The 17,536-nt window shown below is 42.5% G+C and overlaps 1 protein-coding gene across 1 annotated transcript in view; it reads left to right on the top strand.

Annotated features, from left to right (window-relative positions):
- The window catches only part of RASL12 (RAS like family 12), a 99,116-nt gene extending 81,800 nt beyond the window's left edge, over positions 1-17,316 (top strand). The window contains exon 6 of the mRNA XM_073618341.1: positions 15,500-17,316. Coding sequence (XP_073474442.1) covers positions 15,500-15,887 — 388 coding nt within the window. The 3' untranslated portion in view covers positions 15,888-17,316. The remainder of the gene's footprint in view (positions 1-15,499) is intronic.
- The last annotated feature ends 220 nt before the right edge of the window (positions 17,317-17,536 follow it).

The following is a 17,536-nucleotide window of genomic DNA, read 5'->3' as shown; positions in this document are numbered from 1 at the left end:
CAAGAGAAGCTGCACCCTCCGCTCTCCCAACCCTTCTGTAATTTCTAGAATACATTTCTGTTATTATTGTGAATATTACTATTATATAGCTGCTGGAATAAAATGTTTTTTAAATGCAATGTACATAGTAATATGTGCAATGTCCTATGATCTCTACAGTTCTGTGCAGTCAACAGTAAATGGTTTCAAACATGTTTGGAATAAACATATAGTTAGGTCCATTTGTAGTTGGACACAGGCACAATTTTGTTTTTTTTCAGGTATTTACCAAAACATATTCAAGCTATAATTCTATAGTGGATATAGGCTGAAAGTGCACACTCTCAGGTTTAATTTGAGGGTATGTACATCCAAATCGGAGTAAGGGTTTAGGAATTACAGCTCTCAAGAGCCACCCCCCCCCCCCTTTTTTAAGGGACCAAAAGTAATTGGACAATTGAATCAAAAGCTGTTTCATGGCCAGGTGTGGGCTACTCCTTCATTATTTCTTCATTAATTAAGCAGGTAAAAGGTCTGGCGTTGATTCTAATGCCGCGTACACACGATCGGACATTCCGAAAACAAAATCCTGGATTTATTTCCGCCGGATGTTGGCTCAAACTTGTCTTGCATACACATGGTCGCACAAATGTTGTTGGAAATTCCAAACGTCAAGAACGCTGTGAAGTACAACATGTACCATGAGCCGAGAAAAATGAAGTTCAATAGCCAGTGCAGCTTTTCTGCTTGATTCCGAGCATGCGTGGAATTTTGTGCATTGGAATTGTGTACACGCGATCGGAATTTCCGACAACGGATTTTGTTAAATCAGCTCTCAAATTTTTGCTGTCGGAAATTCCGACAACAAATGTCCGATGGAGCCTACACACAGTCGGAATTTCCAACAACCAGCTCCCATCGAACATTTGTTGTCGGAAATTCCGACGGTGTGTACGCGGCATAAGTGTGGAATTTCCATTTGGAATCTATTGCTGTGAACCTACATCATGCATTCAAAGGAGCTGTCCATGCAAGTGAAACAGGCCATTGTAAGGCTTCAAAAACAAAACAAATCCATCAGAGAGATAGCAGCAATGTTAGGAGTAACCAAATCAACAGTTTGGTACATTCCGAGGAAATAAGAATGCACTGGTGAGCTCAGCAACATAAAAAGGCCTGGACGTCCACGGAAGACAACAGTGGTGGATGATCACAGGATTCTCTCTATGGTAAAGAAAAACCCATTCACAACATACAGACAAGTGAAAAACACTCTCCAGGAGGTTGGCGTATCATTGTCAAAGTCTACATTTAAAAGAAGACTTCACGAGAGCAAATACAGAGGGTTCACCACAAGGTCCAAACCATTCATAGGCCTGAAGAATAGAAAAGCCACATTAGACTTTGCCAAAAAACATTAAAAAAAAAAAGCCTGACTAGTTCTGGAAAAGCATTCTTTGGACAGATGAAACTAAGATTAATTTGTACCAGAATGATGGAAAGAAAAAACTCTGGAGAAGGCTTGGAACAACTCATGATCCAAAGCACACAACATCATCTGTGGTCACATGGTGGAGCTTGCAGTGTGATGGCATGGGCATGCACGGCTTCCAGTGGCACTGGGTCATTCTTTTTATTGATGATGTGACAGAAGACAGAAGCAGCCGGATGAAATCTGCAGTGTTTAGAGATATACTGTCAGCCCAGATTCAGCCAAATGCAGCAAAGTTGATTGGACGGCGCTTCACAGTACAGATGGACAATGATCCAAAACACACTGCAAAAGAAGCCCAGGAGCTTTTGAAGGAAAAGAAGTGAAATATTCTGCAATGGCCGAGTCACCTGATCTCAACTCAATTGAGCATTTTGCTTGCTGAAGGCAAAACTAAAGGCAGAAAGACCCACAAACAAAGAACTGAAGACAGCTGCAGTTAGAGCCTGGCAAAGCATCAGAAAGGAGGAAACCCAATCTTTGGTAATGTCCATGGGTTCCAGACTTCAGGCAGTCATTGCCAGTAAAGGATTCTCAACAAAATATTAAAAAATGAACATTTTATTTATGATTATATTAATGTGTCCAATTACATTTGAGCCTTGAAAATGGGGGGGGACTGTGTATAAAAATGGTTGCAGTTCCTAAAATTTGTACTTGATAATTATGTTTAACCCCTTGAATTAAAGCTGAAAGTCTGCACTTCAAATTCATTTGGATTGTTTTGTTCTAATCTTATTCTGGTGTCATACAGAGTCAAAAGTATAAAAACTGTGCCTGTGTCCAAATATATATATATATGGACCTAACTGTAGATCTATAGCCAGGCAACAAAGACATCAAAGTTAACAAAAAAAAAACAATATAAAAAATAAAAAAAAAAGGAAAAAGGACTACTCTTTTTCTGCCGTCACTTTTTTATGTTCTCGTCTAGCATCTCTCAGTTTTTGAATTTTATACTTCCTCAGCAGTTTTCTTTTTATTCCTGCAATTTATGTTCATTACATTAACATACAATGCTTTCCTTTTTTTTCCTATTCTGCTTCTCTTTTTCCTGTCTATAGCCTCCACCTTTCACCTACTCTTCTATACGGGTAACAGAGTGCACTGCCTGTTTCACAATTCCTCCTCTGTCCCAAGGTGACAGTTCTATGTAGCAGGTATCGTTGTATGTTTTTAACTATTTTAACAGCAGAGTTCCAAGCAAACAGTGAAATATTCATTTGAAATACTTATATGTTTACTGTCCTACCTGACAAAGATTTTGTAATTATGTACAGCCAGTTATGTGATTCACACACTCTTGCCACTAATAATGGGCTCCGGCCAAATCCAGAAACAAGCTGTCAGTACTGGCCCAATCAACTCCGGCCAGGACCCCAAAACACGAACACACTGGGGAGCTCAGCAACATAAAAAGGCCTGGACGACCATGAAAGACAACAGTAGTGGATGATCGCAGGATTCTCTCTATAGTAAAGAAAAACCCATTCACAACATCCAGACAAGTGAATGACACTCTCCAGGAGGTGGGCGAATCATTGTCAAAGTCTACATTTAAAAGAAGACTTCACGAGAGCAAATACAGAGGGTTCACCACAAGGTGCAAACCATTCATAGGCCTGAAGAATAGAAAAGCCAGATTAGACTTTACCAAAAAACATAAAAAAAAGCCAGACTAATTCTGGAAAAGCATTCTTTGGACAGATGAAACTAAGATTATTCTGTATCAGAATGATGGGAAGAAAAAAGTGTGGAGAAGGCCTGGAACAACTCATGATCCAAAGCACACAACATCACCTGTGGTCACATGGTGGAGCTTGCAGTGTGGTGGCATGGGCAAAACAGCTGCAAGCACACAAAGGGGCAGGGATGCTAGTGGCCTAATTGGCCTATTATGGTCCCATGGTGGTATTGGGCCAATGACATTGACCTAATATGGCCATATTAAGGTGTTACTAAACCCGCAACAGTAAAATCAGTCTGTATATGCAGTAAAGCATGCTTGTTATACTCACTGTGGAACCTAAGTGGTCAATCCTCCGCATTGTTTAAAAAGGCTGTTTGATCCCGTCTTCTCTAATCCTCTCCTTCTTCCATTGTCCCCAATGTATCAGCTGATAGAACAGAGTCTTGGGGGCAAGCTGCACATGCTCAGTTTGGTGTGTATTGCTAGAGAGGTTTTTTTTTTTTTTTCTTGGGAGAGTGCATGTGATCAGCACAGGGCCAATCAGCACTGTCCAGACAGAGGGTCTGGGAGTCCTGCAGCCTCATAGGACAATCAGGGGAGAATGAAAACTCCTCCTACACGCTTTAACCAGCCACTTATAGAAGTCACAAGACTGCTATATACTGCTGATGAGAAAAGGTATTTAGCAGTTTATATTTACTAAATAAATTGCATTTCCATGTTCTGTGTACTGTGGGAGACCAGATATAGTGAATGCAGGCTCCTGGGTTTAGTAACACTTTAAGTCAATGGCACTGAGGAAATTTATGGCCAGCGGTGTGATGGTCATCGTGATTGACGTTTTGGATCTACATCGGGGGGACAGTTTTTTTTAGTTTTTTTTATAAAAGAATCGTCAAAAACCGGCTAATGTAATTTTTTTTACACTTTTTTGGTGAATGAGTAGGGGTACAATGTACCGCTACTCATTCACATGGGGGGGCTGGGATCTGGGGGCCCTCTTGGGGGGGACTCTATGCCATTTAAAAAAAAAATTGCCGTTTTTTTTTTTTATATTGCCGGCCAGCAATTGCAACCGTGAGTTAATTTAAATGGGTATTGACTCATTTTTTTTCTTTTTGTAGCAAAGTCCCTGGCCTCTTTTGGCCTAATAGTTACAGTTACCTCCAGAGTTAGGGAGAGCTGACATCCTACAGTACAGAGTGGGTTACAAGGCATGGTGGGTGAAATGCAAGATGAACAGGTGGGCGCCAGAGACTTTTTGAATGCAAAGAGATTTATTGTCTCTTGAACAGAACAGTGGGAAAGAGGGTTAGGGCCAGGACACCCTTAGGTAGATGCAAAGATAATTAGCAGATTCCGAGACTTCTGTAGGTAGACAGCTATACAGGTGAAGGCCTCCGGCTGGACACCACTTCTGTATAGGTAGGACCGCTGTCTCCTATGGCAACAGTCTTGTAGCTGTTACTAACGGTAAAGATATTCAACTATCTGCAATACGTACAGTTCTCTTTACCCCACACTCACTCACTGTGGGTCTTCACTCAACAAGCTCCCAATCTCTAGACTTCAGATCCATTAGCCACTGGATCCCCTGAGCTCTTTCACTGTTAGCACTCAGTATCTTCCTCAAGCATCACCCCCGCTGTCCTGCTGGGTCCCTGGCTTGACACTCACAGATACTCTGTAAGCTTCACCCCCGCTGACACGTTAGGTCCCTGGCTTGGCACTCCACAAGCGCCACCTCTGCTGTCCCGCTGGGTCCCTGACTTGTCACTTGCTGAAGTTTTCCCACTTCTTCACTGTCCCCGGTTGGCGAGAAGTCTGCTCTGGTACTGGCCTCAGCTTACTCACAATGGTCTCCGGTGGCAAGGTGGTTGGTCCCTTAGTGACGACAGCTTTCCTTCTACCTCCAACCACGACTGGTTCCCCGGCCGGCGGAACCGTTCCTTCTGGTTGGACTAAAAGCCCGCAGTCCCAACCCTCTGCTACTTTCCTGCTTCTAGATAGGCCCTCAGACAGCCTAGCAGCCAGATGTCCCCGGGATAGGCCTTAGGTTTCTGGCCTAGCAGCCGGGGGCAATACAACACACGCCCACCCAGACAGCCCGTTCAGGTGGCACAGAACCTCCGATCACCTGACTCCACCCAAATAAATAGGCTCTCTCCAGCAGGCCAAGGGACCCAAGAAAATCCCTGCCCATTGGCTGAGACACCCCATTCATTTCTAATCTGTCCCTGCAATGCCCTTGTCTTATCCAATGTCACCAATTACCCGGCCATCTAGCGACAGAATAGAGAAGTTCAGCAATTCAAGAATTAGGGCGAAGTCAATTGACCTAACAATTGGCCAAGGCAACTATCACTTGGCAAATAAATGTAATAGCAACTCTGTCTAAACATCAGGGTGCTACATCTAGAAATGTCATTTTTGCTGCAGCAGGTTCTCTACACGGCACAGATGCGCCACTGTACAGGCAGACCCCCCCCCGGCACTATATTTAAAGGAATTTTTTTTGTTGCACTTTAAGCATCATTAAAATCACTGCTTCTTTAAAAATGATCATTTAAAAAAAAATTGCATTAATGCATGTCCCCCAGGGCAGTACCTGGACCCCCATACCCCTTTTTATGGCCAATAGCTTGGATATCAGCCTTCAAAATGGGGTCTTTTGATTTTTCATGTCTGGCTCCCTTAGACTTCAATTGAGTTTGTGGCTCGAGGCCAAATTTTTCCCCTGTTCAGGAGTTCTGCTGCAAACCGAATAGGGGGTGTTCGGCCCATCAGGAATATGAAGTATTGGGGTAACAAACGCTATAAGCCAATGATGCAATAAGCACTCCTGCCCATTTGTTTATGTGCAACTGTGGGAAGGGAGAGGGGATGGTAAGGCCACAGTTGATTGGGCCATCACTGACAGTTTCCTTCCAGATTTGAGATCTAACCGAAAACCCAAGCTCATCCCTCATTATCTTTCTATTTACTTCCTAGTCAGCTCTCACTCTCATCCCTGCCCCTGACCATGTTCCATGGTTAGTTGATACTTCTCTCTTCCTTCCACCCTCTGCCGTGTTCAGCTTTAGCTTTGCCTCCTCTATGCCTCCCCCCCCCCAGTCCAGAACTAATGCAAAATTGGCCACCCCTATGAACCCCCACACCCATAAAATCCATGTTCAGCTGTTGTTCTGGTGCCTCTTCCCCTATGGTCCATGATCAGCACCCACTTTGCCTGTTCTCTCTCTCTCAACTCCCTGGTCAGCTCTCACTCTCTTCTCTGACTTTCCCAATGCTCCATGGTCAATTGGAACTCCTCCCCCCCCACCACCCTTTGCCATGTTTAGCTTTAGCTTTCTCTCTTCTGTATGCCCCTTCCCCAGACCAGAACCAGTGGCAAATCAGCCTCCTCTATGCTCCCCTAAAGCTATAAAACCCATGTTTAGTCGTTGTTCTGGTGTCTTTTCCTCTATGGTCCATGATTAGCTCCTACACTGCTTGCTCTTTCTATCTACTACATGGTCAGCTCTCACTCTCCTCCCTGCCTCCCCCAATGTTGCATGGTCAGTTGGCACTCCTTTCTACCCTCCACCCTTTGCCATTTTCAGATTTAACTTTGTCTTCTTTGTTTGCTCCCTCCTCATTCCAGAACCAGTGGCAAACTGGCTTCTTCTATACTCCCCCACAGCCATAAAGCCCATGTTCAGTTCCTGTTCTGGTGCCTTTTTTTCTTGTGGTTCATGATCAGCTCCCACTCTGCTTGTCCTTTCTATCAACTCCATGGTCAGCTCTCACTCTCTTCTATGACTCCCCCAATGTTCCATAGTCAGTTGGCACTCCTCTCTCCTCTCCACCCTCTGCCATGTCCAACTTAACCTTTGTCTGCTCTATGTAACCCCCACCCCCCAGGCCAGAACCAGTGGCAAATCAGCCTCCTCTGTGCTCCCCTAAACCCATAAAACCCATGTTTAGTTGTTGTTCTGGTGTGTCTTCCTTTGTCGTCCATGATCAGTTCCTACTCTGCTTGCTCTTTCTATCTACTACATGATCAGCTTTCACTCTTTCCTGCCTCTCCCAACGTTCCACGATTATTTAGCACTCTTCTCCCATGTTCAGATTTAACCTTTGCCTGCTCTATGTAACCCCCCACAGTTCACAACCACCACCAATAAAATCCATATTTAGCTGCTGTTCTGGTGCCTTTTCCCCCTATGGTCCATGATCGGCTCTCACTCTGTCTCTTCTACTTATGGTCCATCTCCCACACTCCTTCCTATACCGTCCAGCTCAATTATCAGCTAATACTCTCCCACCATGATCAGTGATATGGCCCACTTTACCAGATAGCATATGTACAGCTAACATATAGTCTGATTGGCCAGTAACACATAGACATGTGCAGAGTGAAAAAATTTGTTTAGTGTCGGATCGATCCGTTAAAGCGGAGCTTTGACCCCCCCCCCACCAGCAAAAAATTTAAAATCAGCAGCTATACATAATGTAGCTGCTGACTCTTACTATTAGGACACTTACCTATCCTGGAATCCAGCTATGTCGGCACCGCAGCTCTCGGGTGCTGCCGCGCGCCATTGCCTGTAGGGAAACTGGGTCCCTGACTTGGCACTTGTTGACATTTTCCCACTTCTTCACCGTCCCCCGTTGGCGAGAAGTCTGCTCTGGTACTGGCCTCAGCTCACCCACTATGGTCTCCAGTAGCAAGGTGGATGGTCCCTTAGTGGCGACAGCTTTCCTTCTACCTCCGACGACAACTGGCTCCCCGGCCAGCGGAACCGTTACTTCTGGTTGGACTACAAGCCCTCAATCGCAACCCTCTGCTGATTTCCAGCTTCTGGATAGGCCCTCAGACAGCCTAGCAGCCAGATGTCCCCGGGATAAGCCTTAGGTTTCTGGCTTAGCAGCCTGGGGCAATACAACACACATCCACCCAGACAGCCATCCAGGTGGCACAGAACCCCGATCACCTGACTCCACCCAAATATATAGGCTCTCCCAGCAGGCCAAGGCACACAAGAAAACCCCTGCCCACTGGCTGAGACACCCCATTCATTCCTAATCTGTCCTTGCAATGCCATGGTGCTATCTAATGTCACCAGATTCCCGGCCATCTAGTGACAGAAGAGAGAAGTGCAGCAATTCCAGAATTAGGGTGAAATCATTTGACCTAACAATTGGCCAAGGCAACTATCGCTTGGCAAATAAATTTAATAGCAACCCTGCCTAAACATCAGGGTGCTACATCTAGATATGTCCCAACCCCCAGTTCAGAACCACCACCAATAAAATCCATGTTTAGCTGCTGTTCTGGTGCCTTTTCCCCCTATGGTCCATGATCAGCCCCCACTCTGCCTCTTCTACTTATGGTCCATCTCCTGCTCTCCTTCCTATACCGTCCAGCTCCATTATCAGCTAATACTCTCCCACCATAATCAGTGATATGGCCCACTTTTCCAGATAGCATATGTACAGCTAACATATAATCTGACTGGCCAGTAACACATGTGCAGAACGAAAAAATGTGTTTAGTTTCGGATCGATTCGTTAAAGCGGAGTCCCCCCCCCCCAGCAAAAAATTTAAAATCGGCAGCTATACATACTGTAGCTGCTGCCTTTCACTATTAGGACACTTACCTATCCTGGAATCCAGCGATGTCAGCACCGCAGCTGCTGTCTCCATCGGCTCTCAGGTGCTGCTGAACTTCTGAGTGATCTCGACCCCCCCCTCAAAAGGTGCCAAATGTGGCACCGGAGGGGGGGGAGGAGGTAGATAAGCGGAGCTTCCACTCCTTTAGGTTAATAATTTCCTTTAGTTTATTGGTTTTCAACCAGATTTAAATTTTTGCAATCAATTGAAGTATTTGAAATGAAAATATCGAATTGATCCGAATTCATTGTGAAGAATAGCTGGTTCTATTCTATTTAAATTTCAGAACGTGGCTATATTCTGTTATTTTATTCTATTCTGTTTTACTCTATTCTTTTAAAAAATTTTGGAAGATGGCTCTATTCTTTCTATTTCATGCTATTCTATTCTATACTTTTCTATTCTTTTATTTTCTATTCTATTGTATGCTTTTCTATTTTATTATTATCTATTCTTTTCCACTCTTTTCTATTCCTTTATTTTCTATTCTATTCCTTTAATTTCTATTCTGTTCTACTTTATTCTTTTCTATTCTTTTCAAAATTTGGATTTCGGAAGACGGCTATATTCTAATATACACAGTCTTTGAAGGAACTTAGCAATAGTCAGTAATAAATTTACAGTACATTTCTAATTTGTTTTCAAATCTGATTCGACGTTGGAAAATGTTATTTCGCACGAAATTTCGTTTTTGTTATTACAGATTTGTTTAAATTTGTTACTCTTGTAATTCAGAGATTTGGATACATCCGAAGCTCCGAAAAACAAAAATGATGTCAGAATTTTGATTTAGGACAAAATGTCTACACATAACTCAGATGGTTTAATATTATCGCGTTCATGAATAGGCACACATACTGTATTCTATTCTACTCTTATATTCTATTCTGGTTTATTCTATTCTTTTTGAAATTCAAATTTCAGAAGAAGGCTATATTGTTTTATTCTATTCTTTTATTTGCTACTCTATTTTATTTTCTATTCTTTTCTGTTTTATTCTATTATTTTCTGTTCTAATTTTATTTCCTATTCTATTCTGTTTTATTCTAGTCTTTTATTTGATATATTTTATTCTATTATATTCTTTTTGAAATTTGAATTTTGGAAAACGACTCTATTCTAATATACACAGTCTTTAAAGGAAATTAGCAATAGTCAGTAATAAATTGACAGTAAATTTCTAATTTGTTTTTAAATTTGATTTGAAGTAAGAAAATGTGTTATTTCGCATGAAATTTCTTTTTGTTATTTCAGATTTTTGGAAGAAGGCTATATTCTGTTTTATTCTATTCTTTTATTTGCTACTCTAATTTTTTTATTTTCTATTCTATTCTTTTATTTTCTACTCAAAAAAGGGGAACGTTGGAGCGGACTTTATAGGTACCAGAAAAGGAAAACAAAATATTATTAGAAAAATTGTTAATTTATTAAACATAGATATAAAAAAAAATGACAATACAACATTATAAAAAGATAGTGTTGGCTTCCAATAGAATAAGCCACACATAGTATGTGTATTGCACCCTGTTGCTGCTTGAATATGGCAGGTTGACGTTTCGCTTTTGTTTCCTCGGAACCTATATGCCTGGCACCAAGCAGAGGGATTCTGCATAAGAAAGGGGGAAAAAAAAAATCATATTTCAAATATGGACAATGGGTACAGATATACATATCAAAAGGTGAGATGTCCCAGAAAGACATATAAATGATGCATAGAGGAAACCACTCACTTAGAACAGCATAGTTCTCATACACATGACATGCCCCACGCCATCCCCGGGTGCCTGGATGGTACCAAAAATCACAAGGATACCCGGAGGGATCAATAAAAAATCTACATAATATAAAAATATGCATACTATAAATAATCCAAAAACCTTGGGATGGAATTAGAAAAAAATAAAAATAAAATAATAATAATAATAAATAGCCCTAAATTCAGCAAATACTCACTTGGCTATGGAGATGTAAAAGTTTCAATAACAAGCCTAGCGGGTGTAAGTGTACCAGACTGGACTCTAGATGAAATGACAGTGGCTGTGGGCTAAAATGAAAAAAGGCCGTCAGAAGTGCAGACAGCTAAAGAACCCCAGTAAGGTCTATCATTAGATAATGAACAGTTTCCCCCGAAAATAAGACCTAGCGTGATTGTCGGTGATGGCTGCAATATAAGCCCCACCCCCCAAATAAGCCCTACCCTGTTTCCCTGAAAATAAGCCCTACCCTGAAAATAAGACCTACAAGGACTTTAACTAGGGCTTATTTGGGGGGTAGGGCTTATATTGCAGCCATCACCGACAATCATGCTAGGTCTTATTTTCGGGGAAACAGGGTATGTAGGAAAAATATCCCCATAGGACACAGTATGTGACCAACTATAGAGAAATATGACACAATTTAAGATCTCCAACAGGAGTGTAATATATTAGTAGGAATATATAGTACCTCAATACAGACTCACCAAAGGTCTCCTGGTTAGTATATTCCAGGGCCCTGTGCTGATAAGGCACAAACATTCATTTAGAAAATAGCCTGTAGCTCCAGATAGAGAATCTAAAAAGACCAGATATCTAGTGTCAGTTCCATAATGACAGCCTATTACTGAAGCATAAGTAATGAACAGAAGAGGATCCTAAGCAACAATGCAGGATTAATTTCACAAACCTGTCACAAGGAGTCCAGCAGAGTAATGCTGGCCATACACTATACGAAAAATCGGCCGAAAATCGGTCATTTAGACCGTTCGTTCGTTTTTTTCGGCCAGTTAATGGGCACAAAATCGATAATCGGTTGGGACATTTTTGAGCCGAAAAAACTAAGGATGAGGTTGGAAATTTTCTGCCAAACGAACGATAAATTGAAAGGTTAATGTGTTTCCCGTCCGAACTGTCTGCGCTAGGTATATGTAAAAAAAAAAAAACGAACAAGAAAATGATTTATTTATGTCCACTGAACGATTTATCGGTCATTACATGATGGCGCAATCGTTTGCGGTCGCGGCCGAACGTTCGTTTTTCGAAAATGGGTTCGGCCGATTTTTCGTATAGTCTATGGCCAGCATTACACCGCTATAGTAGGCAACAGTAGCAATGGGCTTTATATAATACCTTAAGGGCCCTTTCACACTGGGGCGGTTTGCAGGCGCTATTGCTCTAATAATAGCGCCTGCAAACCGATCCGAAACAGCCGCTGCTTTCATTCCAGTGTGAAAGCCCCCGAGGGCTTTCACACTGGAGCGATGCGCTGGCAGGACGGGAAAAAAAGTCCTGCTAGCAGCATCTTCGGAGCGGTGAAGGAGCGGAGTGTATACCGCTCCTTCACCGCTCCTGCACATTGAAATCAATGGGACAGCGCGGCTATACCGCCGGCAAAGCACCTCTGCAGTGGTTTTTAACCCTTTCTCGGCCGCTAGCAGGGGTGAAACCGCCCCGTTAGCGGCCGAATGCCGGAGGTAAAGAGCCGCTTACAATAGCGGCGTTTTACCGCCGACGCCGCCCCAGTGTGAAAGGGCCCTAAAAGCAAGCCAGCTCTCCAGCAATTATTACTGACAGCTGAATGGGCGCTACCAAAGTGATCACCAGCAGGGGGAAGACAGAGAGACAGGACACCACAGAATAGAATTGTCAGGTTCCCTTTAGGAACAAGTAATAAACGGCTCCACTGGCTATCTCAGATACACAGGCCGGCCACACTAATGTCAGGATCACCTGAAATAAAAAGAGGGGACGAGAAGCGCACATTAGATAGCTCGGGGTCGATGGACCATTACATCGGCTCTTCCGCATGCGCACTATGGTGCTCGCAAAAGCGCAGTCTATCCACAATGTCAGGGCTGCATCTGTGCACTAGCATGTAATAGATACTTATAAGCGTAATAGCTTGCTACACAGCCAGAAAGTGTACTGGTGAATAGATAAGAACGTAAATGTTCCTACCATACATTCAAGCTGAAGGGAAGTCATTTATTGGAAATATTAGTGATTAATCTACTGAGTAAACATACGTCGGCTCAATATATGGGGGAAGATGTTATCCCCCCGTCTCCTACCATCGCATCACCACCACCTAGGCCTTATAGTGACAATTAGTCACACTATAGCCGGATGTTTTCCATGCAGGGGTTCCCCCATTAGGCTCTTTTCACACTAATGCATTTTTTGATGCATTTTGCAGAAATGCATGGGAATTTTTTAACATGGGTTCCTATGGAACATGTTCACATCAATGCATTTTTGTGCTTCTGCGTTTTTGGAATAGGTCGGGGACCTTTTTTTCATGCAAAATGCAGCGTTTTGCACGTAATAGAATTCAATGGACCCACATCCAAAACGCAAGTATCGCGTTTTAACCGCGTTTTTGCCGCGTTTTGCGTTTTTTTTCTTTCTTTTTTTTTTTTGACACTGTATACAGTATAAAAAAAACTGAAAAAAAAAAACGCAAAACGCGGCAAAAACGCATGTTCAAAAACGCGGCAAGCACCGCAAAAAGCACTGCAGAAATGCTCAAAAGCAACACGCATAGATGTGAATCGAGCCTAATGCCGCGTACACACGAGCGGACTTTCCGGCATACTTGGTCCGGAGTACCGGAGTCCGTCGGACAATTCGATCGTGTGTGGGCTCCAGCGGACTTTTTTTCCTCAAAAGTTTGACGGACTTAAATTTGAAACATGTTTCAAATCTATCCGACGGACTCGAGTCCGGTCGACAAGTCCGCTCGTCTCTATGCTAGTCTGACGGACAAAAACCGACGCTAGGACAGCTATTGGCTACTGGCTATGAACTTCCTTGTTTTAGTCCGGTCGTACGTCATCACGTACGAATCTGTCGGACTTTGGTTGATCGTGTGTAGGCAAGTCCGTTCATTCGTAAAGTCCGTCGTAAACTCCGTCGTAAAGTCCGTCGAAAAGTCCGCCGGGCAAAGTATGCCGTAAAGTCCGGTCGTGTGTACGCGGCATAAGAGAGCCAACAAACATCAAACAGGAGACTCAGCACCAGGCCACCACTAGGGGGAAAGCATAGGGCATGCCATAAGTAATGCATCATATTTCAATCACCCCTGACAATTGTATTATGCAGATATCCATTGTCAAACCTTTCATTTTCTATTATAGAAACAATTCACTAGTATTTAATCAAAATTATTCTATTAAATTTCATAATTAGACCATATAACTATCCGGGCCACATACAGTTAAATGGAAAGGTGAGTATCCATAGGAATGTGTATTGGTATCGTCTGTCCTCATCCAACTGGACAGTGGCTGTGGGACTTTAGCCCACAGCCACTGTCCTTTCATCTAGAGTCCAGTCTGGTACACTTACACCTGCTAGGCTTGATATTGAAACTTTTACATCTCCATAGCCAAGTGCGTATTTGCTGAATTTAGGGCTACTTATTATTTTTATTTTTTATTTTTTCTAATTCCATCCCAAGGTTTTTGGATTATTTACAGTATGCATATTTTTATATTATGTAGATTTTTGATTGATCCTTGTGATTTTTGGTACCATCCAGGCACCTTGGGACGGCATGGGGCATGTCATGCGTATGAGAATTATGCTGTTCTAAGTGAGTGGTTTCCTCTATGCATCATTTATATGTCTTTCTAGAACATCTCATCTTTTGATATGTATATCTGTACCCATTGTCCATATTTGAAATATGATTTTTTTCCCCTTTCTTATGCAGAATCCCTCTGCTTGGTGTCAGGTATATAGGTCCTGAGGAAGCAAAAGCGAAACGTCGACCTGCCATATTCAAGCAGCAACAGGGAGCAATACACATACTATGTGTGGCTTATTCTATTGGAAGCCAACACTATCTGTTTTTAATGTTATATTGTCAATTTTTTTTATATCTATGTTTAATAAATTAACGATTTTTCTAATAATATTTTGTATTCCTTTTCTGGTACCTATAAAGTCCGCTCCAACGTTCCCCTTTTTTTCATTAGCAATTTCATATGGATGTGGTACCCCCTTGGCCCTTTCTTTATCTATATATTTATTTTCTACTCGAATTGTTTTATTTTCTATTCTATTGTGTTTTATTCTGTTCTATTGTTTTATTTTCTATTCTATTATATTCTTTTCGAAATTCGAATTTTGGAAAACGGCTGTTTTCTAATATACGCAGTCATTGAAGGAAATTAGCAATAGTCAGTAATAAATTTACAGTACATTTCTAATTTGTTTTTAAATTTGATTTGCAGTTGGAAAATTTGCTATTTTGTATGAAATTTCGTTTTTGTTATTTTAGATATGTTTAAATTTGTTACTATTGTAATTCAGAGATGTGGATACATCCGAATCTCCACTTGTCTACACATAACTCAGATGGTTTCAATGACCCCGTTCATGAATAGGCACACATATGCTATTGTAAATAAAATGAATAATAAATCTCTGAAATAATCGGCAAGCTAGCTTTATGACAAGAATAGGAAGATAGGATTATACTAGAACTCTCTTTGATTAATGTAACATGCAGAACCTTGACAAGTTTTTATCCAGCTTCATATGAAAATATGTTTAGAATGCAGAAGAGGAAAGAATGACGAATGAAGTGTGGCTTATGCGTATTAGCAGATAGGAAAAGGCAGATTTTCTTCTGTTGCATGCTTTAGTTAATGCACACGCTGTAACTTAGTCGTATTAATGATCCTTTGTCCGTTTGTCAGACAGGTCAGCAAGGCAGATGGTTCAGCTCTTGCCTCCCGTCACGGCTGCCTTTTTCGGGAGGTCTCCGCTTGCCTGGATTTCCGATTGGTGCAGCAGGTGTTTCACGATGCCATACACGAAGTGAGGAGGGACGCCGAGAGGTCCAATCATATTAGACCGCCATTGTACATCAGCGAGGAGAGGGCGCTGCTCGGCCTGCCCCCCTTGTCCTCCTCTGCAACGTCCAGCCGCCATGGCATGCCTACCCTCAGCACCCTATCTCCTCTAAGTTACAAAGAGATCCCTTCTGTGGCTCAAGCCAAACTTGTTACGGTGAAGTCATCTAGAGCCCAGAGCAAACGTAAGGCGCCGACGCTGACCCTTCTTAAGGGGTTTAAGATTTTTTAAGGGATGAAAAGGCCAAAGTCCTTATTGGCATGGAATACCAAATCCTGAGTCACTAATTTATGAACTGGATCACAGAATAACGAAGGATGGCCAAGGTCTGAAGCTAATGTATCTGGACTATTATTTTTAAATCTTGAGGTTGACAATGCAGTGAACAAGGCCAGGCCGAGGGGGTAGTCAAAAAGTCGGCCACCTTGGGAGCTTCAGCAAGGGAAGGGGGGTGCTAAAAGGGCCCACAACCTATATTACAGAATTAGTGGGCAAAGGGGGGCTCACTTTGGTCATTTTGCCTTGATGCTAAAGGATCTTGTCTCAGCACTGGCGGTGAAGAACAGCACAGCAAGTTGAGGAACGTTGCATGAACAAGGCCAGGCCGAGGGGTAGTCAAAAATTTGGCAACCTTGGGAGCTTCAGCGAGGGAGGGGGGTGCTAAAAGGGCCTACAACCTATATTACAGAAGTAGTGGGCAAAGGGGGGCTCACTTTGGTAATTTTGCCTTGGTGCCAAAGGATCTTGTCTCAGCACTGGTGGTGAAGAACAGCACAGCAAGTTGAGGAACGTTGCATGAATAAGGCCAAGCCGAGGAGTAGTCAAAAAGTCGGCCACCTTGGGAGCTTCAGCAAGGGAGGGGGGGTGCTAAAAGGGCCTACAAGCTATATTACAGAATTGTGGGCAGAAGTAGTGGGCAAAGGGGGCTCACTTTGGACATTTTGCCTTGATGCTAAAGGATCTTGTCCCAGCACTAGTGGTGAAGACAGCACAACAAGTTGAGGAATGTTGCAACTGCTCTATACAGTCCACCCCATGATGTCCATTCTACCCAGCAGATATTATGCCTATTTATAAGCTACAAGTGACATCTTCTATTTGGAAGACAGTGGAAATAAAGTGGATTTTCTGGTCCCTGAGACTTTAAAGGTTGCATTTTTTGGAGGTCATATTTAGTACAGGTTGCCGTTGTGCTTCTTACTGGATTTGGGAAAAACAGGGTCAGCTTATCATCAAAGAACAATTTTACATTATATGGAGGTACTGAACGCCAAAGACCTGATGATGTGCTATCCAGATGTTTAGACTACTCCTGCTGCCAACCTCACATCCCACACTTGTTATCAAAGAGCCGGACTTCGGATCAGTGTGTGGAATGCGCCTGTTGGCTCTCGCCGATCCTCTGACAACCAGAACTTCCTCTGACAACCAGAACTTGCTCGTCCGCCAGCTTCTATTATACACAGCAGCAGCCAGGAGTGAAGATGCATCATACACAGAGATCTCAACTTTATAAGATCCATTTCTTTTTTTTTGATTGTTTCAGCTATATCTAATATATTTCAATGCTCAGAGATCACAAAAATGGCAGATTAAAATTTTGGCAATATGAAATAATGGGAGCTTATTGTATGTTGCAAATAAAAACTTTTTTATCACATGCCGTTGCTGATGGTGGAAATGATGCCCGTGCTGATGCCAAGTCCATAGGTGATGTTGGCTCCAACACCTTCCTTTCACACACCTTGGTGTACTAACACTGGTACTCTTTTGTAGGTAGGTTGCAACGGCAATAGCACACACATGTTCAATGAAAGAACTTGTATTGAAATAATCCACGACAGTTCACAATAAACCCAGTGGAAGGCATCCTAACTGGC

The sequence above is a fragment of the Aquarana catesbeiana genome, linkage group LG03, assembly GCF_042186555.1.
Source record: "Aquarana catesbeiana isolate 2022-GZ linkage group LG03, ASM4218655v1, whole genome shotgun sequence".
Taxonomy (NCBI): Eukaryota; Metazoa; Chordata; class Amphibia; order Anura; family Ranidae; genus Aquarana; species Aquarana catesbeiana.
This window is presented reverse-complemented; position numbering and strand designations above follow the sequence as displayed.